Below are 17642 nucleotides of genomic sequence, written 5' to 3' on the forward strand. Positions count from 1 at the left end.
TACTAGAGAGCCACTTCAGCCAGCGTTTTATAGTTAGGAAATATTTATCCTAAGGAAGTGATCATAAGTTTGCTGGATTATCTGAATTTTTGTCTGTTTGTTCTTCATCGTCCACTGTATCACTTTCTCTTTTCCACCTTTATTAATAATATTACAACTATTTGGCCATATAAAGAAACTTCTCACACTCAGCTGATGTGACATGTTTGCAACTACGCAGCGGTGACAAAGAGGAGACTAAACAAGGGCAATCGCTATCAGCTGGACAGGAGTGGAAATTACAGTTAGCAACAAATTACAATAGATCCCCCTCAGCATAATCTGTGAAATGACAGATTACTTTTTGATTACCTTCACTGCTGAAAAATGGACGAATAACGGAAAATAATAACAAATAATGAATAATAATAACGAATGACGGAAAACATTATGCACGTGCATCCTGAATGTTTACAAACCGGTTATTCGACATACTTCATTTTCTCATTAGTGATATGCAGTCTATATATCCCAGTCTCTGGGTCATTCCGTGTAAAGATTTTTGACAATTTTTTGGACACTTTACTACTTTAACCAATTGACAAGTAAAAATAAAGTAGTGACTGCAGGTGAAAGAAAATAGTGAAGTATTGATACTGCACTAAAAATGTACTCATGGGAAGGTTTAAGTACACATTTTTAAAACTACTTAGTAAATTACAATTCCTAAAATTAGAAAAACTACTCAATTACAGTAACTGGAGTATATGTAATTTGTAATTTTACACCACTGCTCAATCGTGGGTCACTTAAAACATGGTTGGTATATCACAGGTTATTTCACAGTTTTATTAACATTTCCCCTCTCTCTCCGACTATGTTACCCAGCATTATTTTACTATTGTTTACAATAGTAACAACAATTGCAGTGTGATATTTTTGGCGTAAACAGTGTGGTGGTTACCACGAGCAACAGACTCTTATCTGTAATCATAGCAGATGACGTATCACCAAACGTCGTCGTCTGCTGATGACGTGCGATGCGCGGGGATTTCCGGGTGCGACGGGGATGTAAGCTACCAGGCTAACGAAAGTAACGTCAAAACACAGATACTACAGCGCTGTTGACAAACGTCAAGACAGAGCCAGCAGGAAGCGATCATGAAGGGAGTAAAAGATTCATTTTACAAGGAGTGTTTCTAAAAGTGAATGTACTTGTATTAGCGTAGATCGATACGGCTGAAAATAAAATGTCAACAACGCGGCCCCTCCTCGGGATGAAGCGAATCACCGAGGTAACCTGCACGGAGCCGCCGGGAGGCAGACAGTCACCGACCGCCAGCAGAGCACAACCCGATTCGCTCACCGTAGACGAGTTTACAGTGCACGAAGACAAGCAGACCGAGCTCAAATGCAGCAAACCGAAGGTCGAACAGGTTTTCCAAGTGACATTCACGATTATCGGGCTCCTGGATCATACTGGAGCCCACGGAAGTAAGGCTTCCAGACAGATCTGGCTCCAGCTGAAAGGGAAAAAGGAGGATGTGTATAAAGCGAAGGTAAATCAAAGTAAATCAAGATGTTAGTTGTGGTAATAATGTTTGTCCTTTGTTTTTGTTTATACCTAATTTTCACAAGAGAAATTGATGAACTTGCTGTGAGGCAAAGTTGCAACGTAATAGCTGGAGGAAGCTGAGATTACCCTGAACTCAGTCAGCTGCGTCAGTCGGCAACATGTTTGTCTTTATTTGACATTTACACCTCGCCTTATAGTATGCTGTTGTCTCTTTTGTGTCTGTCTGCCCCCACAAAATGATTTTAATCATGCTTTCATTTTGCCTACTAAAACCTTTTTCAAGACAGCGTTTTAAATAGAAGTCCACCAGAGTTCAAAGTGGGCTTGTGTAGTTCATTGCAAGTTTGCTTATCTAGTTCAGAAGAAATGAGCAACAGAAAGATTTAAAATGGTCACTCTATTTACACACATTGTTCCAGACCAACTTTTAATTAGGGTGGAACACAGAACTTTGGCTTTTTTTTGTTATCTTTTTTCGAAGAGAAGATAAACAGCAACCCATTGGCCATTTGTTTGTCTAAAACAAAATTACTTATTTATAGATCTGAGGTTGAAAAGTAACACCACACTCATCGTGATGTAGTATTACACATCAGCTTGGTTATGATTCATAAGGACAAATTGTTTTGGACACATACCATCTGTGCTTATTTAGGATCTCAGTTGTTAATTATAATGCTTAAATTACCCATTAGAGTTGTGCGTTATGTACATTTTGAGTAAGTTTCGCCGAACTACATAGATCCAGCATATTGTAAATGAGGTCAGTGTATTTCATAATATCTCAGCAGACAGTAATACATTTGTAAGCTTTCATACTCATGAAATATCGATCCAACCCTGTATATTATCATGAAAATGTTTCCTGTTAATGTGGTATCAAAAAAAAAGATTTACCAACTAAGACAGCAACAAAAGATGTGTTTTTACTAAACGTGTGGCATCATCGCCCAATCCTAACATACCATTTTTTTAAAAAGGAAATTACAACCCTCAGTACCAGTAAACCTGGAATATCCTTATTGTTAAGCCATGAAACGGAAACCACTCATTGGATGTGTTACACCACTATGTGCACTTCCTCTTTGTCAAATCATTTTGAATATATTTGTAATGCTTTTTCACATATGGGACTAGCGTTGAGAAATGTTCTGTGAAATTACATTCACAACCAAAAAGCTCCAGATTTGCACTGCACTGACTTTTGAATATATATGTATATATATATATATATATATATATATATATATATATATATATATATATATATATATATATATATATATATCCATTTGATATGTAATAGTATGACAGATAAAGGCTAGTATCTATGTCTCATACAAACTGTGTCATTTATTTTCTCATGATTCTTTGACAGAGGTCTATTTGCTTAGTCAGGACAAGATGGGAGGCCCCCGATGTATTTCACTTTCGTTTCTAGTAACTGCTCAGAGTAGAGTCTTTTAACCTGGCGTCATTACTGGTACTATAAATGAGTATTTATTTTACCGTAACTCAATCAAAGATCAAAGAAACTAAAAGATCAGCAGAGCTGTGACTGAATGGTCCACCTCTTGAGCTTCCTGTATTGTTTTTCATTTGAAAGTCTGACTAGCTATTTGCAGGTCCATTTACTCAAAGCCACGTGAGTGTCATGTCAGTATTGTGTGTTTTCATTTGTAGAAATACCAACAAAGCCTTATAACAATGTTCAAATTGAAAGAATGTTATGTATTTTAATAAAAGTTATACAATGAGCTTGTTTTCTAACCTTAAACCACTTAACTATTATTGGCAAACAGAGTTCATTTCCTTTTTCTTTTTTTTAATAATTCCAAAAATAAAATCTGATTAATTGTTTTGTGCCACATTGTGTTTTTGAACACCCAGCACCCAAGAGATGATTACAGGAAGTTGTATCTAGATCGAACACAATCATTCAGTGTCGTTGACAATGTTGTCATGAGCAGCTTATTTTTAAATGAACAGTGGCTACTTTTCCATCCACCTATTTTTATAATGTATGCACATAACGGTCGGATAAACTTTTTATTTGATCATAAAAGATGCACATAAACTACGATGGATACATTTTTACCAAACAAATTCCAGAATGCACGTTAAAAAAAGAGAATGTTATTTTGTTATGAGAGATCATGTGATAATGAAAATGTGTGTGAATGGAAAAACCAGCAGGCTGAGCACACTGTTAAACATCTGAAATGTTGTTTTGGTCATTCTAAAACACCTTACCATTTCAGTATTAGTGTTAATGTATTATTAATGACCTCCAGAACTGTCAAGAGCATCTGTGCTTTGCGTCTTACGCTTTCAAACACCACCACGCGTTCATTGCATGTCGGCATACTGTCTTCTTAGGCGCAAGTCATTTATTAAATTAAGAAAAGATTCACACAGCTTCACCTACCACAGCAAATTCAGTTTTTACTGTTGATATTTGGCGCCAGTTGATCAAGAAGTGATGATTTTGTTCTCTTTGACTTGTTGGAAGGAAACACTGCTTTACTCGCATGTCTTTTATGCGATATTCCAATTTTCCGCATAAATTTAATTCACATCTTTGGATGGAAACATAGCTAGTGTCTCACTTGTGAATCTAACTTGAAGAACTTTTAAACCTTTTGTTGATACTCTGTGTTGTCACATTGTCTAATGTGAAAGACACAGTAGCCCTGTTTTAGCCAGGAACTGTCTACATTTAGATATGGTGTGTCGTACTTGCATAGTTGGACGTGAATTCACACTTTCAATGATCTGACTTGTGGAATCTCCCTAAAAAGGTGATGATGTAACCCTTGGTCATTTGGTATTTTAGGCAAATCGTATGTACATACTTGTTTACTGTAAAGAAACCAGTTGGACATTGGATATTAATTAAACAGTGGTCTATTGTGTTGTCATATCTCTGCTGCTTGTACAAATGTTCTATCTTTCGCAATGTATGTGTTGTAATCTGGTCCTGCTGTGATTGTTTTGCAGGAGTATGTGAAAGGCCTGTGTGACCCAGAGCTTCAGAAGGAAGAATGGTACCCTGTGGACATGCACTGCATTTTCGCTGGTGCTCGGGGACTCTTTTTGGACCGGCTGCTTAGAGACACAAGTGCAGAGGTCCAAGTTCTAGAGCCAGGCCGCCTGAAGTTGAGCGGGTGTGCAGAGGCCGTTGTCATGGCTCAAAGTCGGGTTCAACAGTTTGTCGCTTTATTTCAGGAGAAGCGAAGTTTGCCAGCTGACAGGGAGCCATCAGTTAAGCGCAAATTTAAGACTTTTGTTGAGGACCGGGCTGATAAATATGCCATGGAGCTGCTGTTGCTGCCAAGTGCCCTCAAAGAGGAACTTTTGGGTTTGGCCCAAAGCCCCACACAGCCTATAGTTATCATAGACCTTGAACAAGACCGCTCTCAGACTAGCACACCTGTAACAGACCTCTCCAACCGTATCCTAGACACAACTTTTGAGGACAAAACCTCTCCAATCACCCCTGAGGTCATGCCAGGTCTGAATGGCCGGCCTTGCAACAAGCGGCGGTCCTCTGAAAGTGAGCAGAGGGACACTAAAAGACAATATTCGCTGGAGAGGCGAGAAGAGGAGCAGTGTGAAGAGCGTGAGCGAGAGCCAACTAAAACTTGGACTGTAAAGTCTGCGAAGGGGACGTTGGCTGCTAGTGAAATGACAAATGAAAGTGAGGCGGTAAGTCCTGAGACTAACTTACGCTGTCTCGTTAACTTTTTTCGAACGATGGGCTACCAGCAGGATGTGGTGGAGCGGGTGGTGCGGGAGACAGGGCAGACGGAGGACACATTTTTACTGCTAGAACGAATTGTTGAAGAGACTCAGAAAACCCAGAGCACACAAGGAGCCCAGCGCACCTCTCGCACACCCGATCCATCCCCTTGTGCAAATGCCTCATCCACCTCCACCAGCAACAGGCTCAAAGAGAAGGAGCGGGTGCAGATGCGCGCTCTCGCTGAGATTAAGTGCAAAGAAAACATCAGACCTCCAAGCACTAATGGCATCGGTCAGAAGAACCAGACAAGCAGTGTGCCACTGGCCTCGGCCACTCTTAAAAGAAACAATGGTGCACAGACTGACTTGTGTGAAGTGATCATCATCGATGATGAAGAGGACTTCACAGAAACCGAGAGGAAGCCCAGACTGACCCCACTTGATTTAAAACCAGAGTCCCGCTTTGATTACCTGCCACGTGGTAGCTCTCAAACAATGGTTCCTGTGCGTATGGAGACTGTTACCAATCTTCGCAGCTCCTCTCAAGGTCCTCCTCTCCGGACCTCAGACACACGGCCGGGCTGCTCTTACCAGACACTCCCTGGAAGGGCACCTTTACCTCGCTCAGAGGCACAATACACCTCTAAAGCAGCCCCTCTCACCGGAATGTCTCGTTTTCAGCAGTCCCTGAGAACCCCCTACCGACTAATCCTACAAAATGAACCAGGGTCCCCTAATCTGCGGCACATCATCATCGATGGCAGCAATGTGGCAATGGCGTAAGTTACAATGAGATTGTATTTGTGAAAAAAAAGGAATTCAAACAATAATAAAATAATTTATAATAAATGTTATTCAGTTTTGATTTGGGTTTTTGCTCCAAATTGCTGTTTAGACAGCAACAAAACAGATTACACAAAAATATGCGTGCAATTAAAGCTTCTATAGCTTTAGACTTATTTCATTTAGATATTGGTCTACAGCAGTCGTTGGCATTGGAGCAATTAGTAAAAGCCTTTAATCTCTTTAAATAGCAACTTTTTCTTTTATTTTGGGCAATTTAAATACAAATGTTAGTGCTTTTTGTAGCTACACATTAGGGCTGGGCTGATAAACCTTATATTGAAATATGATAAAAATTTTGTCATTAACAATAAGCTCTGGACTTTTTTACTCTGTATTGATCAAAGAGCCAATCACACTGCAGAAATGTGCAACAATGGGGATCTAAAAGTGTGATAATATTAGAGACAGTGTTTTATCTAGTATTTTTTTCAGCACAACAGTGAGTAATTTCCAGTAATACGAGCATGCAAATCTATTTGCTTTCGCTCCAATGTCCTCTGATCGTGCACAAAACTTCTTGAACGCCTTCAAATATACGCTGTTCAAGTGCAGATTTTCTTGTGCGCTCTCAAATAAACGCTGCTGAAGTTCAATTTAGAGTGTTTATATAGTGAGTATGTCTCTAACATATATTAGATTGGCTAGGAATATTTATGAATTTCACCAATAGACCTACAGAGCGGCATTAATGCATCCTGAAGTAAAGTGAAACGGCTATAAACTCCAGCTAGATAAAGTCATTGTATGCAGAGCCATTGACCTTTATCTATAAAGTATAATAATGGAAACTGTGTTCATCTTAACTTAAAGCTACGCGTGTTTGCTGTCCTCACGCATCACGCACCAGTCAGTCAGCATGCTACCTTAAATGGTTAAACAAATAACGCACAACACTGCTACAGTAACAGAAAAGTTTGCACTATTATAATTCACTTGCGTTTTAATATGTTTTGGTGCCTTTTTATAACCCGCTATTAAAAAAAACAATGACTGAATGTTTTGAATGAGAAGCTGTAATGTAGTGTAATGGCGGGATGAATTTTGGTGTGGTGCCCCGCTATGGAAGAATGAATGTAGTGGAAACCTTAAGAGATGTACCGAATTTTAGGCCACCAAAAATGTATCAGTCAAAAATGCTATGGCATTTAAAGGACCCTCTAGTTTTTGTGGCTTCAGTCATTGTTGGGGTACTCTTTTGAAATCTGGAAGCATTAACAGCTGGTATCAAATTATATATCGTTATTGTTCAATGTGGAAAATCATTATTGAGATTGCATTTTTGCCATATCGCCCAGCCCTAGTACACATCCTAGCCCTCTGTCTTCTAGTTACATTTTATGTAACAAGTTTAATGATAAAATTGGAATAAATTACGAATTTAGGGTGACCTAAAGTTCCAGTAAGTGTTTCATAATCAGCACTGTAATGATGTATATATTATGAAACCTTTGTAAAGCACAGATGTGATCGAAGCTTTTTTTGGGGACCATTTTTGAGGGAGTGTGAAAATGGTGGTGGTGTTAAAGCAAGTCACTTCCAGTAAGCTCTATGAGTGTATGTGCACTCTGTTCGGCAAGTGTTTGAATTTGACAACCTAAAACCAGGTGCAACCCCTCCTCCCTCTTCCTCTCTGCAAAAACAGCATCTTTCACACCCACGTCCCCTTTCTTCCCTCTCTCCCACGTAAAAGGAAACCTCTTAGTGGGTCTCTCCCCATATCAGCCCCTTTATTTTGCTCTTTGTGTTGCTTACCGGAGGTGACCACACTTCTTAGAAGAACCACAATGGAAACTGAGGTGTTAAAGAGGGGTGAAGTGAAGGAAAATATCTTTTAGACCCTACTGGTGATGACTACCTGAGAATAGAAAGATGTATTGTGGGGTGAGGTGTGAGATGGAAGTTTTTTAGAATGTAAGACCTTTACCACGATAAAAGAGGTGGGCATGTACTAGAAAGATGTGAAACATGAAGCATTCTTGTGTTTTAAGAAATGTTCCCACTCAAAAAGGATGAACCCGGAGCTTGTAATGCAAAGGTTTTATATAGCTACTTTGAAAAGCTACGGACTTCTGCAGAACAGTCTTACCTTGTCTAATTGCACCATATCATCCATGGAAAATTCTAAACATTCAATCTAAAACCTGTTCAGCCAGCCTTGAAGACAGCAGCTCGCACAGGGTTTCTCAAGGCTGTTTTGTATGCTTGCATGATATTTGAGATCTGAATCTTCAGGTGAAGTCTTGTTGCCATAGCAGCTCAAATATGCAGTTACTAAAAACCGCTGGCGCAGCAGACAGGAAGGAACCCAATATCTTGTAGTTGAAGATGAACTCGTGGTGAAGAAGAGGTCAAAGGTCATAGAGCAAAACAATGGCTCAGTTCCTGATTTTGCTGTGATGACGTTGCTCTGGTCTGGCACAAAACATTGGAATGAGTAATGAAACTCTAGTTTTTGTTCCAGTTTCATTACTCATTCCACTGTTTTCTCTGGTGGTTTGATTGTTTTGGATTAAAAATGTTCTTCAAACCCAGGGCCTGAATTGTAGAGGTGCCGGGAGCCAAATACAAGTAAACATTGGCAATTAATTTTGATTAACATGCAAATGATCACATTTCAAAGACTGTTGTGTAATTATATACATGTCTATGATCTACACTATGATCTTTTCATCCTTGCTAAGTTAATAATGAGAACGGTTTTAAAATATGTTGTCAGAGTAGTTTCTTTTCACTTTATACCAAAGATCAGTTGTTTAACATTTTAAAGCAAAGGGGGAAATGTACCTTAAAGTAGACACCAAATCAAAATCTATACTTATGTGTATATAGTAGTGCTTGTTATAAATGATGTTTTTTTAACTAATTTCGAGAGGATATGATTGAGCGCAGCTGGTCTCTCATCCGTAATCCAGTAATAATCCAATCAGATTGATCCAAGCTTGCAATAAATAGAACAATTTCACCCGACTGCCTTGCCTTTATTTTGGAAGTATCAGTGCTATATCCTTTTAGTGTTGCTTTTTGTTGTAGGTTGTGGTTCAAACGAATATGGTACGATTATTTCTATAAAATCCTTGTGCTCATCATCATTGCGCGTCTGAAAACATTCTGCACCAGAGGGTGCATGTTGATGGTGATTCTGGCGGACGGTAATACGCCACATTTGAATACAATCTAACGTTCCTATTTTTCTTCAATTTATTGGCAATGACCATCTTCCAACAATTATTAAAATATGAAATTGTGGACTTTTTTTCTGATTTCAGGAATAATTTGAATCCACGATTTTTATTGTACGCCACAATTTAAAACATTTTTGGATATTTTTTTTCTGCTGGAGATGATGTCGTCCTAAAAAGCTAACAAAAAATGTAAACCTGAGGAACGGTATTACAAAAAATGTTGGCGGTTTTAAAACCTTGACTTTTTCAAACCATGGTATACCTTGAAAACGGTTATCATCTCATGTCTACTTGACTTATTAACATAGATGGACCGATAGATCTATATGTGGCTTAAGTTTCCTGTACATTTGTCAAGTCTTCAGTCATTGGAAGGTCTGCAAAATGTTTTAGACCCTTCTCTCTATATCTAACACAGCAAACAGAAACCATGATGAGTTATTGTCTACGCTGAATGCTGTGCTTTGCCTCATCATAAATTACAGATAGTAATCAAATGCCCTGTTCTATTTCTGATGTACTCCACATGCTTGCGTTACTTTTGATAATGACATCGACTTTGTGTTTAATTTGCACATCCAGTCCTCACAAAATCATAACAGTGGCTCTCAGTGCAGATTCTCTGTCAGTCTTTACTGAGGTCTCAGACGTCTCTCGCCTGTCCTGTCAGTGTAAGATAATCAGCTCAGTCTACATTCACCAAATCAGATCTTCACTAGGATGAGTTCAAGGTGAACCACATGGGTTTTTTATTTGGTGTTTTTTGGCAGAAATGAAAGGTTTTTTGTTTTGCATATGTAGCGTTTTACATTTCCAGACTGGGAAAGTTATTTGACTTTTTTACGTCAGCCGTTGTAGATTTAGTAATGCTCTTCCTGTTTAAAATAACTTTCTCTCGTAGAGGGAACTTCCCCGTGACCCCCTCTGTGGTTCAGCTCTGTGTCTGTGCGCGAACGGGTGGGTGTGTGTGTACATTTCTGCACATCTGTATGCGTGTGTCATTTTGCCTGTACGTTCTGAATGGGTGGAGATGATGTGCGTCTATTTTTGCACCTATTTGCGTCAATTGTGTTTTATCGAGATAAAAAGGAAGTAAATGGTTGACCACTGTTCTCAAATGCATTTTCATATGCGCTTATCTCTCTATCAGTGGTTGCATTGTGAAATTGAATGCCGAGCCATTTCCTGATCAAGAAAATTGATATTCAGGAGGGAACTTTTGTCTTTGGTTGTTTGGTTGTTTTAGCATGTCTCTTATACTTTTTACAGCTTATAGCAAGTGTAATGCATGTGTTTCAAACAGTAGTTTAGCTTAACAACTAATATTATTTTTGTATTTTAATGTATATGTTATATATAATGTGTTTTATTTAATTTCTGTCAGTTATTATGAGTATTAAATGAAACTGTGGATCATGTATTTGGTCACACTTTCATTAAAGGAAAGTCAAGTTGAAAGTAGGTCATTGTGCACAACACTATCCCATTCAGTGTACTACATTTAGCTACTTTATTACGTCATCCAAAAATATTCATACAGTGCATGACATGTATTGCTACCAAAATATCTGGGTAATTTGGTAGCATAATATTTGACTTCAGTGTTTTGTCTCACCAGGCATGGACTCCATCGGGTCTTTTCTTGTCGTGGAATTGCCATCGCTGTAGAGGCATTTTGGCGCAGAGGACATCGAGAAATCACTGTGTTTGTTCCTCAGTGGAGACAGAAGAAAGACCCTAACATTACTGGTAAGAGTTTACTTGCCAACCTCTAACATAGATAGACCTGTAAGACTACCTGTTATGCCGAGTTCAGACTGCAGGATTTTCAAAGTATTCGTGTCACAGATGTTTTTACACTGCATGACTATCAGGGCTAGCGTTCCATTGCTGCTGTGTTTACACTGCAAGAGGGACCGGCGACAGGTTTTTTGTCGCACTGCATGACTTTACAATAGGAAGAATCGCCGACAATTTTGTCTCTTTCCGCAAACTGCATCTCACAACCAAACAGACGCGAGAAGTGAGTGTGACATGGAAACAATGCGAGGTCATGTAGTTTGTTTATTAACTACATAATGAGAAAGAATTCATGTAGTGGGCTAGAAAATTGACTTATTTTGCTCACCTGGCCTTTGAAAGCAATTGGCAATTTTCCTCAACTTCTTTCTTTTTTGACCTGGTTGTGTTATTGCTCAGATCACACGTAAAACAGACGCAGGTGCTCCTGCCTAATTTACACTAGTTTTTCCTCCATTTCTTGGGTCCAGATTAGGCATGGACCGGTAAAAGATTGTCATGGTATGATAACCTTAGATATAAATATGAATGAGCACAGATTTGCCTCTGATTTCAGGCATTTGTTGTTGATTTCTCAAAATCAGGTCTAAAATCATGCAGTCTGAACTTGACATTAAAGTTTGGAAGCATGTTTCTTCCGCATTTATTTATTTTATATTTATTTTTTTAATATTTAAAATATTTATTTTTATTTTTTGATTTACTAAACATGATTTGCATTGTATAATAAGTGTTTTCTATTTAAATGGCTTTTCACATGTTTATTTATTCCTGGAAATCTTCACAGTTATATGATCCTTCAGAGATCAGTGTGATTTTATTATATGTATCCAGTTCTAAATATTATAACCCAATTCACTCAGAAATACCAGTAAATTGCTTTAAAAATAATCAGAACCAATTTACTGATAACTTCCAAAAACACGCTTTTCACACACAGAAAAATTCCAGCAATTTACTGGTAAAACTACAACTTCTTCTTCTACAAAACAATTTTACATTTTGCTTTAACCACTTGTTCGTGTGGCTAACTGTGATATTGGTAACCTAGTAACCAACAGTAAACTGGGTAGGTATAATGGAGATTAGTGACGGATGCAATGTTTGCTACGTCAAAGTTTATTCTTTTATTATTTTTAGCACAAGTCTAAAACCACTTCAAGTGTGTAATTTACTGGTAGTTACAACTTCTCTATCTGAAAATTGTTGAAACTAAATTTCCAGTATTTTTAAAAATGGCCTGTTCACACATGGTCTCTTCTGCAATTTTCGGGAAAAGTCCGTATCTGTTAAATGGGCTTTTCATGAGGCATTAAAACAAATTTTCATGACATTGAAAATGTCACTTTTTATAAATTTTATGTCTCCCTGATAAAAAGAAGTATTTTAAAACGATAAAAGAAATGGTACTATATCATAGTTTGCACAAAAATATAAATCCACAAAACTCTTTTTCAACACTTATTAGGAAGATAAGAAAAGTTTCATGAACATCGAATCAATAAATTCACATGATTTCTGAAGGAATATGTAAAAGTGAAGACTGTAGTAATAATGCTAAAAATTCAGCATCAAATCACAGGAATAAATTATATTTGACTGTTTCATCACTGTATTTTTATCAGGTTAAGTGTGTGATGTGTTGTCCTTATGGTTATAGAGCAACACTTTCTGAACCAGCTGGAAAACCTACGACTTCTTTCTTTCACCCCATCTAGAGAAGTGTGTGGACATAGAATTTCCTCCCATGATGACAGGTACACAATTCGGCTGCTAAACAAATCATCTAGCATATTGTTTAGTTTGTTCCCTAAGAGGACGAAAATGCATGTAGTTATTTAGATTCATTTGCATATAGATTTTCAGCTATGAAAATGACTAAAAAGTGGTATACATTGAAGCATTTTACGATGTAAAAAAGCTGCATTCGTTTCACTGTTTGTTAAATGCTGTCATTGCGTCTGTATGCCATCTTTTTTCCAACCAGAAATGTAATGTTTCTGGAGCTTGGTCTTAGGCCATTCTTGGATTGTGGAAATGCTGCCTGTCGCAAGCCAGCTGTGTTTGAGGAACGAACCAATGATACAACACTGCTTTGTGCTTTTAATCTGACTGTAGTTAGTCTAAAAACAAATAATGCATGTTCCGGTTTTTCAGCAAGCAGTTCTGCACTTGTTCTCAGTATCATAAGTGATAAACTCGTTGCAACTGCCACTAAGATGCTTTATTTGCTTGTTTTGCATGCTGGGTAACTCATACACACAAAGTTTCAGATATTTAGATAAACAAAGTAATACAGTGCACCATTGTTCAGTGGTATCGCTATAAACCACATCAGCATGTTTACATCCTTTTTTTTCTCTGGCTGTAAACTGTGTGGAACAGTTTAAGAATGGAGACTGACCAGAAACCCACACCAGAACTTGTTGAATATGGAAATGATATGCAGATGAGCTTGCACATAGTAAAAAATAAATATAATGTGCTCTATTTAGGGATGTTTTAAAAATGGGATTACCTGAAAAGTTTTTTTAGGATGAATCGAGGACATGTTCTGTTTTTAACTATTGTTTGCTGTATGTTCTGATTCGCAGGTTCCTGCTTCACCTGGCTGAGAAGACCGGAGGAGTGATTGTCACCAATGACAACCTGAGGGACTTTGTGAGCCAGTCAGAAGCATGGAGAAGGATTATTCATGAGAGGTGAGATTTACTCCCTTACACATGTCTAAAAGACTGTCTCTAACCAGATTTCCATTTTAATGGGAAGCAAATTTTATACCAGTATGGAAAAAAAGAAAAAATCCCAAATGCAAATTAGGTCTGTTTCCAACAAGTTGTTAGAGAGGTTGACTGTGGTATTGGTAACCTAGCAACCAACAGTAAACTGGGCAAACATAATAAGAGATTAGTAACATGAATCTTAGTGATGTTAAACCAAAACTATAAGCGAGTATAAAAACTATTTCTTGTGATTCTTCTTCTTTTTGTTTTATTGTTTTATTTCTAAATTTTTCATTTCACTTGTTTTTCACTTTAAGATATGCACTAATACAGCATGATGGAAACCCAGCTACTGTTACTCTCAATTATTAACAGTTGAAGAAAAAATGAATATTCTCCTGTGAATTTCTTTTTTTTTTTCTTTTTCAAATATTTCTCAAATGATGTTTAACTGAGCAGGGAATTTGTCACAGTATTTCCTAAAATATTTTTTTCTTCAGGAAAAAGCCTTTATCCCCTTTATTTCAGCTAAAATAAAAGTAGTTATTTATTTAAAAAAAAAAACATTTCTAGGTCAATACTATAAGCCCCCTTAAACAATATTTTTTCTGATTGTCTACCGTTACACAATGACTTGCCTAATTACTCTAGTTTAGCCTTTAAATTACACTTTACGCTGAATACTAATATCTTAAAAAATATCTGGTAAATATTTTGTGCTTTCATCATGACAAACAACCACAATTTATATCATTATAAAGACAATTGTGTTCATATAAACACTATAAATGAGGGCCTCAATCCCCAGGTCTGAATGCAGACTTATTGCAGCAGGTCTCTTGCCCTGCCTATTTCAACCATTAGCCCTGCTGGTAATCTGGAGGATTTAAGTGAACACAGCAGGACGGCGATGTGTCCAAATGTGAACGAACACCACTGATAAAAGACAACGTCTGCCATTCTCCAATTCTTGTACTGCTCTCCTGGCAAAAAATGTTTGCTGCACACATGCTTTGCTGTATCGGCCCTTACATGATCGCGGGAAAAAACGTGCAACAAACCTAGTGGATCATGGAAACAAACAAATACGACCCTTCATGAACAGCTAAATACTGAGTGCCGTATGCAGAGTCAGTGGACGCGGTCTCATCCAGTCATCAACATAGGGTCTCATAGCTTGGCAGGTCTGTCTTGCCTTCAGAAAAACAGATGCAGTCATGAATAATTAAGAAGCAGGGTCTTCTCACAGGATAAGAAAACTCCGCTATGACTAATAATGAGAAACAGACATGTCATCACTTCACTTGCAGGTTTGCTTTACGTCACTGATTTTGATCCCACCCCAAAAATTATTTTAAATCCGGAAGCTGAAATTAGCTTACTAAAGCTCAAAATTATCCAGTTTTCCCCACAATTAAAGGTGACAAGTGTTAACATTGTCTTAAGTGATGCTGAACACACACAAATCAGTTAATTTTTAAGTACTCAAGGGTTTCTTGAACCTTTAAGCAGACAGTCTACTTGTATTCAATTGAGAAGTAATTGGCATGTAGTGCCAATGCAGTTTTTAGTCAACAAAATGTGCAATAAGGACCATCAAAATAGTGTTACCGAAATCAGTTATTAGTAATGAGTTATTAAAAATATTATGTTCAGAACTGTCTTTCCATTAAATGGAAATTAGGGAAAAAAATATACAGGGAGGCTAATAAGTCGTCTAACTTCAACTGTATGTTAAAGGGATTTGTTGTTTATTCTCCCTGATGTTTTTCTAGTGTTGTATGCTTTTCTTTCTCTTCTCAAGTTCCTGTTCACACTCATTCATATAATAGTAGTGAATAATGAATCACATTAATACTCAATAAACAAGGACATGCAGAATTGATCAAAACTGACAGTTAAACACCTTTGAACTGCACTCTTCATGGATGTGTCAGTGCTCAGATTGCTCATTGTATGTATTTGTCAGACTCTTGCAGTTCACCTTTGTAGAAGATCACTTTATGATCCCAGACGACCCACTTGGAAAACACGGACCTCACCTTGACGAGTTTCTACTTAAAGACAGCCGGTCAGTTTAAAAAAACACCCGAGTGGTCATTACACATTCATTTTATCTGTAACTCTCTAACACAAGAGAGCTGACTTCTGATAACTGTTTTTCTTGTCGCTCTACAGAGGTAGTCCTATAATCCCTCCTCTGAGAACAGACCTTCGGGCAACCCCGTCAGTTTACAGCCAGGCAGCACAGTCCACAGCACACCCCTCTTCCCCTTCACACTGGCCACACTCGGGCCCACCAGACTGGCACCTTCCTAGACCGTCGCCATCCCCACCCCCACAGCGGTCACCCTCAGAAACCACAGAGCTCAAGAGGAAGTTATACGACATCTTTCCTGACCAAAAGCAGCGTATTGACCGTATCCTCAGCGACAACCCTTATATGAGGGACCTAAATGCATTATCGGGCCTTTTGCTAGGCTGATCCACACTCACACACACACAATTTCAGTTTCCACTCTTGTGCATGGAGATCATAAGTCTTTTTTGTTTTTTGTTTTTTTTGGGGGGAGGTACCATGATGGAAAAGCGCTGCTATGAGCTTTTATTTGTTCAAGGGACTCTGTTCCGTCGACATTTATTTTTTCAGTTGTTATCCAGGCCCTCCGTTATGACTGCAAGCACAAAAAAACCTAAGTTATTAATTGTTTAGGCGCGAGCTTTAAATAAATGAGAATGTACAGTCCGAATGGCATATATTTGATGTAAATATTTATTCATCTTCCTTTCCTGTAAGTTATCGATTCAGAAATCTTTATTCTAAAAGGTGTTCCAGCTACACAGTTGTTTTGAACTGGCTTTGCTCTAATTACTGCTGAGGGACAAATGTTGCGTTGCTGTTTGATATGATTGTGCTTTCTCTAACCTTTTTTTTTTGTTTTTTTTTGTAAATATTAACATTTATTGAGCCAAACAAATACTAGTTTCTTTCTAGTCACTCAAAGTGCCCTACTGAAGTGCCCAAAATTGTTCATTTCCTGTTCACTAATTCAGTTCCCGTTAACTTTGGTGATGGTGACAACACAGTGTGCTGTTTCTAGGAATCTCTGGACACCCCCTGTGTGACCCAAGAGACCGTGAGACGAGTGAATGGCTAGAAAAGTTTCCCGATTACTCACTCCTCTTCCGCTGCCCTGTTGTGCAAGTCACCATCTTATAATAGCAAGCAGGAAACCAGAGCCGTCTTTATTGTAAACCTTTGTCCCAGTTACGGCCATCAGAGGGCGCTGTGGGATCAATGTTACCAACTTCATTATGTAATGAAACACTGAGGGCATGAACAAAATGCAATGCACAGTTGAAAACCATCACTGTGTCCTGTTAGCAACTTATTGCCACTAAAGTGAAAATGCGGTACATTATTTTCACTCTCGTTGTTATCACGTTCACTTTTTTGCTGTCTCTGACATTGTAGCGTTGGGTTTTGTGAATTGGTAATTCAATTTTGAGAATGAAAATGCAAAGGTTTTAAACCCAAGAAAGCGTCACAGACTACGCAGGCGCTGTGGGTATCTCACAGTATGGCTGCTGAAAACATTTGGCTTTTTTTCTGGAATTCAGTGTTAATAAAGGCCGATTATGTGTTTGTCAGGACTTTTGTGCTTTTTGCTGATTTTTCTATTTAGTTTTTTTTTTTTTTACAGTGTCCACATTTTCATATAGTTGTCAAAGATGGTATGTAGGGATTTCCACATGGGGTACAGAAAACAACCAAACATCACAATCCAGAAG

At 38.1% G+C, this 17642-nt stretch overlaps 1 protein-coding gene across 1 annotated transcript; it reads left to right on the plus strand.

Moving 5' to 3' along the window:
- Positions 1–1029: 1029 nt before the first annotated feature.
- n4bp1 (nedd4 binding protein 1) lies at positions 1030–17504 on the plus strand. Its single transcript, NM_199787.2, is given in 7 exon segments — positions 1030–1538; positions 4556–6078; positions 10946–11076; positions 12788–12884; positions 13722–13829; positions 15820–15921; positions 16029–17504. Coding segments are annotated over 7 exon segments (2577 nt in total). The 5' UTR covers positions 1030–1229; the 3' UTR covers positions 16336–17504.
- The last annotated feature ends 138 nt before the right edge of the window (positions 17505–17642 follow it).

This window comes from Danio rerio, chromosome 18, assembly GCF_052040795.2.
Source record: "Danio rerio strain M-AB ecotype USA chromosome 18, GRCz13ab, whole genome shotgun sequence".
In the NCBI taxonomy this organism is placed as follows: domain Eukaryota; kingdom Metazoa; phylum Chordata; class Actinopteri; order Cypriniformes; family Danionidae; genus Danio; species Danio rerio.